Consider the following 11,540-nt stretch of genomic DNA (forward strand, 5'->3'; position numbering starts at 1 on the left):
TTTCTGGAGGTAAATATACAGATATCTACAGGTTTTACATCGACCCAGCAAGCGGTGTGATTACTACGACAGTGGCAATTGATCGCGAGGGTGCTGACAGCGAAGTGTACCACCTGTTAGTAGTTGCCAAAGACAATTCAACGACGGAGAGACGACAAACCACGGCAAACCTTACCATCACCATACTGGACGAGAACGACAACGCGCCACTGTTTGAAGAGAACGACTACAAGGTAACTGTAAGAGAAGAGGAACCACCTGGACAGACAATTACGAGGGTATCTTGCCTGTCCGTCGTAATGTGTGCGATCACAACATACAGTGTTTGATATCATTTAGGTGTCGGCAACTGACAAGGATAGCTCTTCCAATGGAGTCGTTCGCTACGCAATAGTCGACGGCTTGGGCAAAGATAAATTTGCAATCGACCCTTCGACGGGCTACATTTCTACCAGAACGTCGCTTGATCGTGAAATCCAAGATTCGTTCACCCTCACTCTAAAAGCAGAAGACGGTGGTTCGCCTCCTCGAACAAGCAAAGCGAGTCTGACTGTGACGGTTGAAGATATCAACGACAATCAACCATACTTCGAATCCAGTACTCCTGATACTCTTTCATTGCCTGAAAATACACCCTTAGGAACAACAGTCTTGACGGTAACAGCAAGAGATGATGACATCGGCCTCAATGGCAAAGTTGCGTATACTTTGGAGGGAGGGGAAGGAAAGTTTGTTGTAAACCGAAACACGGGTGAACTGACGTCTAGGGTGCTGAGGAGTGGCCATTACACGTTGAGAGTGATCGCCAGTGATTCAGGACACGAGCCTAGGTCGACGACAGAGACTCTAGTAGTAACTGTGATCGGCAACAAGGGAACACCAGACCAAGGCATTATTGTTCCTAGTACAGTTGTTGTCCATGCCAAAAAGAACGCTGCATCACCTGCCGCTATTGGCGTCGTCACGGTTCTGGCTTCACTTTTCTTGCATGTTGTAGTGACTAGCGTCTTGGATTTGTAACCACAGCCAACAGGAGTGCGGCAATTTTGGAGGAATGTCACAAATTAGAGTTGAGAATTCATTTTTAGTTTTACGTGGCAAACAACACAAGTGTGTATACTATTTCGTTTGACTGTGTTTCGGTCAATAGCCTTGTAGTGCACGGGTAATCTATCGTGTGCAGTAGGAATGTACTTTACTAGGGTAATTACATGGTTGATGAAATATATCATTATGCAACAAATGAAGATCTACAGTTTCTAAGGAAATTAATTTTTCAGTTTTTTTCATGGTATAGACAGGTTTACATGACTTAGGAATTCAAAGTCTAAAGACCGAATTCCACGAAAGTAGTGCCAGGCCAGCGACTATGCGACTACTGCATAGTGTAGTACTATGTACCATTTGTATTTGGACAGTGATGTATACCGTCTACCCGGCTATTTGTGCGGTCTTAATTTTTTGCGATTAGAGAATTTTGACAAAAGTTTTAATTACTGCAATCTGTGTCCTAACCAGGAAGACAAGTAGTAGGGTAGAGTACCGTTTCTGGCGCACTTCGGTCTGCGCTACGAGCACAGAACGCGGTACTCTACCTTACTACCTATAACGTTGCATTTTGATTATTGTTGGACTTTGAACAAATTTAGAACGAGCCACAGCATTTTCGCGATCAGTTAGTTACGTTTGGAAGTATTTGAAGAATGGCAGACAGAACCTTACAAGGCAGAGCCAGTGAGAGATGTAAGTCTGATGTATAATGTAACTGAAACCTGTTTGAACTTTGACCTAAAACATTGTTTGCTATCGAAAAATTGCTTCAGAGGTAGTGCAGCTGAACCGGTTTAGGTTTAATGCTAGACAATAACATACATTATAGAAAGATGGATGCAATGCAGCATTAGGCCTTTCGCTTGTTTTCTGGTTTATATATTTTATCGTTTTTGAGAGTATGACTGAAGGAGTGTCAAGCCATGTCCATGCTTGCAACTGGATCGCGATCCAATCGCGATAAATCCAATTCACATCAAGTTGTAGTATCGCAATCGGTTGAATTCAATTAGAAATAGGTGGGCGTTGCCTTCACTTATGCTACGAGTGTAGTTGTAACATCTAGCTCTCCTCGCTCATCTTTGTTCTCGCTCACCTTACGTCTCTGTATCAGCTTCCACAAGCAAAGAACCCACACGTACATCGGTCATCAGTCACGTGATACTGAAAAATGTGGAGGTATTGTTTTCAAAGTGCAGAGTGTACACTCACTAACCTGATCGGGTCGCGATCGTACACTCACTAACCTGATCGGATCGCGATCGAAGTCCATTCAGGTCTAGTGTGGATAGGTCTTGACAGATAGCATGAAACGTTACCAAGAGAAGAGAGTGACTTGCTTGTCATAGTTTGGTAAGTTTTTCTATCTTTTAATTTTTAGTACCAACATGCCATCTATTATTGTGGCACTATACTCCATAGCCTCATACCCAGGCTTTCTTTTCCCGCCACTCACGAGGGCTTTGGAACGAGGCTATATATACTCCATAGTCGGTTTTAGGTTCTAAACATGGGTAGTTACACGAAATCATTTTTTAGTGGAGCAAATTGAGGCACAGTCTAATGCAGTATTTTCATCTCGTTTGTGTGTGTTGTCTTCGACAGGGTAAGGTGCCACGAAATGCATATGGAAATCTTGAATTATTTCTACCTTGTATGCTTCCTGTAGGTGCTACACATGTACAGAGTCAGTTGTCTTGTCTGTTTTAGTGTATAAGTAACGTCATATTTTATCACATTTACTCTTTCTAGTTCCAAACATTTATAAGGTTGCGAAGAAGTTGGACATTGACTATGCTCTTGCAATGGTTGGATGGGACATGCATAGGGGCTTCAATCATCTAGTATACGTTATCTTTGTTGAGTGATATGCACTGTTTGTTAGTTTGCGCATGTGTTGTGTAATTTTTTAACAATTTTTTTTGTTTTCACTTTAGTGTATTGCCTTGCAGGTTTGACGGCATCATTATAGCTAAGGGGTTTGAGGCATGGGAGCAGCAGCAGGAGGAAATCGAGAGAAAAGCAGCAGAGGTACTGAATGCGAATGCTGCCACTTTAGTTTTCTACCCTTCTTGTCACTCTTTTCTGGAGAAACACGAGAAAATTGTAATTGGTCGTCGGCGTAAACTGATCAAGGGGCTACTTATTCAAGAACGATTAAAAAGAAAATATGACTTGCAAGTATTGATGCTGAGATGACCAAGTGGTATTTATTGGTTTTTAATGGTTGTGTCACTGCAGGATGACAGCAAGGTTGCAGACACAGCGAGTATTGAGGCAGTCAGTACATCAAAGTTGATGCTTTCAAATGCAGATAAGGATAAAGATACAGTAGGTTGTCTTAAGTTACCACCGGTTGTTTACTAAGTTTGTTTTATGAATAAGCTCGTTTGCTGTGTAATGTTACTTGTTACGATGTGTTCAAGTACTAAGTTCTTTTAGTCTTTCATTATTAAACATGCGTTGTTTGAAGATTGTAGCTATTGTATGTTGCATCTTGGCTATTTATTATGATTTATTGAACTTGCCTCATACATCTCAGTATGAGTATCAGTACATCTATCAGTGTTTGAATTTCTAGTTAAGTTTTTAACTAACTAATTGTGTGGAGTCAACATCTTTATAGCAATATAAGGACACTAGAAATTTCTGCCTGCAATATTTGTAGCAAATTAGCAAGTTACAATATCTAGTGTCGTCAAGGTCAGTATGTTAACATATAGTATACTGGTGCTAGCAGGTGGTATGTGGTGGCAACAAAGGTTGCCTTACACAGTGGCGTAGCGTCCAGTCCGACCGGTCCGGCCATGGCCGGACCGGTTTTTGAAATATGCACTTTCGCCAGACGCTCAATGGCATCAACTTCCGTTTTAAGGGTATAGCCGATTAAATAAGTAATATATTTCTGCTCATGCAGTACTTTGTGCGTCGGCCTTGCGTTCTCCAGACGTCAGTTGAAGGTACTGTACAGGCTCGGAGACCCAGCCGATGCGAGGCTAAGATGTGTGCAGGTAATGCACGGAGGTCCGAGGCCGCTAAAAAAACCCGTTCATCTCAGAGCCGCCGCATCTATAATCAGGAGCAGACCTGTGAGATTAGGAGTCTAGCAAGTTGTCGAAGTAGTTGTCTGTCTTAAAGTTGTCCCGCCCATCTACTAGCGTGCGCTACATTGTCCAGCCCACTAGCGCGCGCTAGGCCGGACCGGTTTTCATTTACTTCCTACGCCCCTGTTACAGTAAATCGGAATTTTAGAATTTTGTTTCCTTTATTGATTCGATCTGTTTTACAGACATTTATACAGCAATTACTATTGTTTTACACTTGGCATGCTCGTTTTAAGTTTTAAGTGTTCTGTCTTTTGCACCACTGTACGAAAAGAGATACCAAGATCATTAAACATCATTTTGTATGTTTATATATTTCATATTGTGTGTGTGTGTGTGTGTGTGTGTGTGTGTGTGTGTGTGTGTGTGTGTGTGTGTGTGTGTGTGTGCGTGCATGTGCACTTGTTACAAGTTATCCCATCTCAGGAATGTTAACCATTTTCTTGATAGCCACGCCTCAACTTGTTTGTGTTGCCATACACCACTTTCTTTCAGCTTTTTTCTTCGTCTTTGTAGAAATTGTCTATTGCTTTGTCTTGCTCATAACATGGTGGAGCGTAAGCCATCCTACTGAGGTGGAATAACAGAGTTTCGCTGCTTTCAGCAGTGAGACCATACTTACTGTCTCTCGTCCATCTTGACCAAGCCTGCTCCCTGTGAAAGTCGCAGAGGTAGACAGTGGACTCAGGAAATGCAAAGTTGAGAGCAGCTATCTGTGGCTCAGAATAGTCACTAATTCAAAATCTAGGCTTCCACATTGGACTCCACGAATACAGTACTGACAGTGCCTCGGTTATCTGCTCCACTCGTTCGTATTGAACAATAAAGTCAGCGACCACCATGTAATTCACGTTAGTTTTTACGCAAATATGAAGCAATGCCAAATCATACTTTGTTATTTTGTAGGTGGTGTCTATTAGACAGATGATGTTGCCATACCGTGTGAGTAAATTCAGTTGCCAAGGTCCCTGGTGTACATACAGCAACTCTGCTTACTATCATCAGATGAATGACCCTGCAGTGACTTGAATTGTGATTTGGTATCAGAAAGAACCTGTTTGATGGAAATTTTGGCCTTTTTGAAAGGCTGGAAGAAAAGCTTAGCACTTGCAGACTCTGGTTCCCACTGCTTAATTTTTTAAGTGCAAGTTTTCTTGATCTATGTTGGAGAGCTTGAGACCCTGCTAGACTAGGTAGATGTGATTTTTGATGTCATTGCCTGTTGGATAGAAATCTCTGTTAGTCTCATTCGGTTTGATGCCCCCTGCTATAGTTAGCTTTGTTTGGACAAATCTTTTTAGAGAAGATCGGACGTCTCTCACTTTTGTGATACCACAGTAAACAATTAATTTTATTTCCTGGATAACTAAAGAATGCAGAATCTGTGCATAACCAGCTGCTCCTTCACAACTGTGATTTGAATGAGCTTGAACATCAGGCAAGGTAACGTAAAATCTATGTTTAATTAAGCTCAACAGAACCTGCTTTGAATGATGCCTGCAACTTGCTGATGCTATCAGCCCTTTCTTTTTTAAATGCAGAGGTAGTGCTAGCACTTTGATGGCTCAATTTAAATGATGGAAATCTGATTATATGGCGGATATTTATGCTTGCCTGACAGCTTTTTTAGTAGTTTGAAGGAACCTTTTCTTCTCTACTCTTTCTGTTTCTTCTTTCTTGGCTTTTTGCTAATCAGGTCCAAACATACAATTTAGTCTCTTCGTTCCACCCACACAGAATGGTGTTCCATCATAATTGACTTCTCCTTTAGAAGAAAACAAGATTTTTGGCATTGTCTCCAAATCAAACTTTGTCTCTTGAAGGAGGTCTCTGCAAATTGCTCCAACCCTAGAAGTTCTTGTAATGAAGGTGGACGTCATGGCACACTGATGGGCGTCGAGGAGAGCTTCGAGGGATGATTGGCTCTCAACATATCCACATATGTATGATCCGTCTCTGTGACCTTCGCAAAGACTTTCACACCGACACGAAAGAGCCATGTGTAAGTAAACAAATTGAAATTATCCGTGAAAAGTCAAGATCACAAGCTTGTTACGTGGCGTGCTGGAACAGGTGTACAGCGTGCAACAGTGTACAGCACTGACAGTACTGTACACTGTTGTACGTAGTATCTCGCGTTGGTATAATCGGGGTGCATGAATTAACTCTAGTCGCTGTTGTGTCGACGGACCGTCATGTTTGATGTACATTTTTGTCCTCTATTACTGACTAGAAAGCGCTAGACAAATGAACAGCGTTGTCCGCTGTTCAAGTACGAAGTGCAAGTAGATAGTATAACCTGGAACTGTACGTAGAACTAAAAGCTGTTTACTGCGCGTTAGCCTAATCCAGCCTGACCCGGTTTGCATAACTCGTTATTCTTGTTTTTGCCATGGCGCAGGAAGGTAGATTGATGCTGCTTATTCTTGCAGTCTCAATCGTGTTCGGACCGCTCTCTAGCAGTGGGCAAGCACAAGGTAACTATAGAGTTTTCGATCTGTAGCACTTGCATGCATTTAAAGCGTTGATGAACGATTAGTAGAAGTCACATCTGTACACGGCGACTATTTGGTTCTAGCGGACTAATTAGTTTCGGGCAGTCATCTGGGGCTTGGTTGGTTTTCAAAATCGTTAGTTGTTGTTCGATTCGTAACGCCACGCTTGTTACGTGGCGTTAGTTTTCAAAGCCGTCACGAAATTAACATGGAAGAAAATTTCCCCAACTGGCAGTCAAGGTGGGAGTCAGCAAGGTCTCGTGAGCTAGGATATGGTGGACTATAGAGATGTGTATTCTAAGTATATCTATAGTGACAGTTGCAGGTTAGAAGCAAGGAATAATTTCGAGGTGAATAGAAAACTCTGCAGATATATTTTAGCTAATCGAACGCTTGGCAATATTATGTTTCCTTTGTTTACCTCGCCTACTTTCGACACGTCCACTGCTAATGCCTCCTCTGATTCGCGAAATTGCAATCTACAACGTGGTGATGACTGCGTCTTTCATATTCAGCCAAACACATGTACAAACGAAGAAGCAGCAGGTCGCAGTGACTCGATTTCTGCTCATCGAATCATGTATCTAAATTTATAACTAGGGGAACGTATGCAAATTATCATGGCACGTGACAGGCACCGTCAAGCAGGACGTTGGCATTTGCATTTATCCAAAACAATTAGAAAGTGCTGATCCACTGCTGATAAGGTGCAAACAAATAGTCTTTTAAAAAGAAATTTTGAACAAATTACTTTTGAAATTTAATAAACTCTAGGTGTAGTATGTAGCGGACATAACCGGGACAGTTAGAGGGTACGTTGTTCACGTGTGTGTTTTCGCGATTGTTGCTCCGTGGTGATCTGCTAGCTGTAGAGTATCTGATCATTACATTTGGCCACAAGGATGACAGAATCTAAAGCGGGTAGTGTTCTACGACCGGGACAAGTGACGCGCAGGTGTCCACAGAGGCGTGTCCTCTTTTATCGGCGGACTGGTTTTTGGACGTTTGGACTCGTTTGACGAGCACACGGATGATTAGAATCATTACGCTGAACGCATGACGTCCTACTTCGCAGCCAACGGTATTTAGGGCAATGGTCAGAAGCGGGCAATCTTTCTTTCAAGCAGTTGGCGCGCCAAAACGTACAAATTCCTGCGCAGCCTCGTAGCTTCTAGCTAACCTGGGGACAAGTCTTTTCAAGAGCTTTGTGACGTTCTCAGTAAGCATCATAATGCACGTCCTTCGGTCACGCTGCAACGGCTGCGGTTCAACAGCCATGTTCGCCGATCAGGTGTCTCTCTCTCTGTATACGTATCTTCGCTTCGGGAGCTTTGAGAATATTGTGAATTCGGGGAATCATTGGAATACACGCTCTGGGATCGCCTGGTGTGTGGCGTTGCGGACGAGCGTATCCAACTACGCCTGCTGGCGTAAGGGGATCTTACTTTGGTAGAGCATGCATGGGGACATAGCGTGAGCCAGGGAAGATGCAAAGAAAACACGAAGAAATTAAATTGGGTTGCAGTAACGCTGTATTACTGCGGACCACTAGGTTCAGTACGTTCAGAAACGCCACAAGAAGAGCCACCTTGTTGCCGTTGCGGTGAATCTGACCGCAACTCAGCCAGTTGTGGGTTTAAAACACATTGTTTTTCTTTAAGAAACTGGGCACGCAGCAAATGCGTGCAGATCAAAGGGAACATCTGAACAGGCAGTCTCATCAAAGCCAGTACGAGCTACCCACACCCTTGAAATCGATTCTCAGCAGCACAAAAAAAGATGAAACGAGTTTGGAATACAGTTACAGACTCAACGAAGGAAAGCAAACTGCCATTAAAACTTAGTTATCACTAAATGGGACACAGCTAGAGATGTAGTTGGATACGAGTGCGTCTTGCTCTGTCATCTCTGAGGAGACCTACAGGAAGATATTGGGTCCCAACCCACCACTGCGAGGCACTCCCACAGTATTGAGGGCATGTAGAGAGGAGGGCATGTTGAGGGAGGGCATGTGGAGGGAGGGCATGTGGAGGGGAGGGCATGTGGAGGGGAGGCCATTTTCATACTGGTCGTGTTACCAGTTCAAGTCAAGGCAAAAGCATGGGACAAGCCTCAGGCCTTGCAGTTGCATGTTGCGCAGGAGAAAGGACCACCCTTCTGGGTCGAGGCGGACTACCACACATTCGCCTGGATTGGGAAAAATCTTCCAGGTAAGTCGGGACTGGGATTAGACCGTATTTTGGGTAAATGCCTAAATTTTTTCAAAGATGAATTAAGGGATTTGCGTGGGATTCAAGCCACAATCCATAATTATCCAAAAACACCACCTTAGTTCTTCAAAGCTGGCAAGGTGCCATATGCATTTAGAGAGAAACTGGAAGAGTATTTATGTAAAATGCAAGAACAGAGCATCATTTTACCTGGACCATTCTCTAACTTGGCAGCGCCTGTGGTGGCAGTAATCAAAGCCGATGGGTATCTGAGAGTTTGTGGAGATTACAAACTGGCAATGAATCAAGTCAGTCAACTAGATAAGTACCCACTGCCAGACATCAATGACCATTTTTCTAAGTTGGCAGGAGGGCAAACTTACAGCAAATTAGATTTCAGCCAGGCATACCAGCAAGTAGTGCTTGATGAAATATTGCAGGAGTGTGTTACCATCAACACCCACAAGGAGCTATTTAGATTTCACCGTTTATCATTTGGTGTCCATTCAGCCCCGCCATTTTCGAACGGGTAATGGAAAAGTTGTTGCAGTGCCTATATGGTGTGGTGGTGTACCTGGACGATCTAGGTCCATGTAAACCACTACACGGAAAGAAGAATCAGAAAGGAGAACCTTCAGCTCCTGGAAGAGGTCCTCAAACGTCTCCAAAAGGCAGGGTTCTGAGTGAAACGTGACAAGTACAGATTTATGAAAAAGGAGGTCATTTATCGTGGGCACAGAATTTGTGCTCAGGAGTTGCAACCCACAAAGGACAAGTTAAAAGCTATCCAGGAAGCCCCGACATCAACTGAAACCCCTGAGTTGAAAGCCTATTTGGGTAAACTCACATATTATGACAGTTTTTTTCCTCATCGGGCCTCTGTTCTGGCACCGCTATATTCTCTGCTTAATTAACAAAGGAACAGCATGGTAATGGACCAAGACACAGGAGGACGCTTTCGTCGGATGCAAGGAACTTCGTACTACTTCATCACGGGTTTAACACACTTTAATTCAACGCTGCCAGTGATTCTTGTGTGTGATACCTCTCCAAAGGGTATTGGTGCTGTACTATCCCATCGGCTAGTCAACGGAGATGAACGTCCCATTGCCTTTGCATCTCGCTCATTGTCAGCAGCCGAGCAGAACTATTCCCAGCTAGATGAGGAGGCTTTAACCGTGGTTTAAAGAGTGAAGAAGTACCACCCGCCACTACGTGTGCGGCCACTCATTCTCCTTGATTTCAGATCACAAGCCCTCGGTGGGTCTATTGAGGGTATTGCAATCCCACAGAGCCTCTGCCCGCATATAAAGATGGGCTTTGCTCTTAGCAGGGTACAAGTACACCTTTTAGTATGAAGCAGGTACAAGTCATACAAACACAGATGGCCCTTATCCAGTTGTCCCTACCTGAAGGCCCTTCTGTTGACTTTTTCCAGAGAAGTGGTACACCTGATGGATCAGCTGGAAGCCTTGCCAGTGACCAGTGCCCAAATAAGAGAGTTGACTGCACAGGATCTTGTACTTTTCCTAGTGCTGGAATTCACCCGGGTGGGATGGCCGGCCATATAATGGCGAAAAACGTGAAACCTTACTGGGCAAGGCTATACAAACTGTCTGTGGAGGAGGGTTGCTTTCTATGGGGACTCAGAGTGGTCATTATGCTCACAGTCCAAAGGCAAATGCTACAGGAGTTACATCAGCTCATCCCAGTGTAAAGTGCATGAAAGGGTTGGCCCAGGCATTGATGTGGCGGCCCTCTATAGACACATAAATAACTGCCACAGTTGAACAGTGCGGATAGTGCCAGTTGGACCAGCCCAAGCTGGCAGCTGCTTCTCTGCATTCTTGGGAATGGCCACAGGAGTCCTTGTCGCGCCTACACATTGACTATGCGGGCCCTTGGATAGGAGATGTTCCTCATTGTGGTGGATGCAGACTCTAAATGGATGGAAGTACTGCGTACGATGAAACAGGCCACTTCAGAGGTAACGGTAGAGAAGCTGCGAGAGATGTTCGCTGTCCATGGTTTGCCCCACTTTATGGTTTCTGATAATGGGCCCAGCCTCACGGGACGTACGTTCACCGAGTTTTTTGCACGTAACGGCATCCGCCATGTTAGGGTGCTGCCTTACCACCCTGCATCAAACGGACTGGCTGAGCTATCGGTCACGGCTTTCAAAAGCAGACTGAGGAAACAAACGGGTGGAACACTTGACGCCAAAATTGCCCGGTTCTTTAGGTAAATAGGGTTACGCCCCATGCAACCACAGAATTACCACCCTCAAAGCTTCTCATGGGTAGAAAACTTAAGACTCGTTTGGACCAGATTCACCCGCGGTTGGCAGACCACGTGCGGCAACATCAACAGCAGCAGGAAGCGACACCATGACCAGCACACGAAACAGCAAACTTTCAATCAAGGAGAGACACTATTTACGCCTGAAACTGTACGGCAGGGCGAGCGTGGGTTCCGGGTGAAGTTGTACAGATAACAGGGCCAGTCTCTCACAAATGCAATTTGGACAACATTAATAGTATGGTCAGGAAGCACGTGGACCAACTCTGACATCGGTACCTAGGTCCAGAATCAGAGAGCCGCACAACGGAGCGTCAAGTCCTCAAATCAACTCGCGAACAGGGTGGAAGCACTGTGTCAGACTGAAGCGACACACCAGCGAT

General features: G+C 44.3%; 3 protein-coding genes across 5 annotated transcripts in view; all 3 read left to right on the forward strand.

Moving 5' to 3' along the window:
* LOC134197481 (protocadherin-11 X-linked-like) overlaps window positions 1–1,239 on the forward strand; it is a 2,601-nt gene extending 1,362 nt beyond the window's left edge. The window contains exons 5-6 of the mRNA XM_062666809.1: window positions 32–278; window positions 340–1,239. Of these exons, the coding sequence (XP_062522793.1) occupies window positions 32–278; window positions 340–1,020 (928 nt within the window). The 3' untranslated portion in view covers window positions 1,021–1,239. The remainder of the gene's footprint in view (window positions 1–31; window positions 279–339) is intronic.
* An 844-nt stretch (window positions 1,240–2,083) lies between these two features.
* On the forward strand, window positions 2,084–5,527 carry LOC134197450 (DNA repair protein complementing XP-C cells-like). 3 transcript variants are annotated; one of them, XM_062666780.1, is made up of 5 exons: window positions 2,084–2,229; window positions 3,003–3,231; window positions 3,292–3,381; window positions 4,671–4,996; window positions 5,061–5,527. In XM_062666780.1, the coding sequence occupies exons 1-4, from the start codon at window positions 2,222–2,224 to the stop codon at window positions 4,698–4,700; spliced, it is 357 nt and encodes a 118-aa protein (XP_062522764.1). In that variant the 5' UTR covers window positions 2,084–2,221; the 3' UTR covers window positions 4,701–4,996; window positions 5,061–5,527. The 3 variants fall into 3 exon arrangements, with proteins under 3 accessions (XP_062522764.1, XP_062522765.1, XP_062522763.1); XM_062666781.1 differs by lacking the exons at window positions 4,671–4,996; window positions 5,061–5,527 and having other exon boundaries at window positions 3,003–3,081; window positions 3,142–3,231; window positions 3,292–3,759; XM_062666779.1 differs by lacking the exons at window positions 4,671–4,996; window positions 5,061–5,527 and having other exon boundaries at window positions 3,292–3,759.
* Window positions 5,528–6,558: 1,031 nt separating this feature from the next.
* LOC134197728 (protocadherin Fat 4-like) overlaps window positions 6,559–11,540 on the forward strand; it is a 32,968-nt gene continuing 27,986 nt past the window's right edge. The window contains exon 1 of the mRNA XM_062667075.1: window positions 6,559–6,631. Coding sequence (XP_062523059.1) covers window positions 6,568–6,631 — 64 coding nt within the window. The 5' untranslated portion in view covers window positions 6,559–6,567. The remainder of the gene's footprint in view (window positions 6,632–11,540) is intronic.

Source organism: Corticium candelabrum, chromosome 22 (genome assembly GCF_963422355.1).
Source record: "Corticium candelabrum chromosome 22, ooCorCand1.1, whole genome shotgun sequence".
In the NCBI taxonomy this organism is placed as follows: domain Eukaryota; kingdom Metazoa; phylum Porifera; class Homoscleromorpha; order Homosclerophorida; family Plakinidae; genus Corticium; species Corticium candelabrum.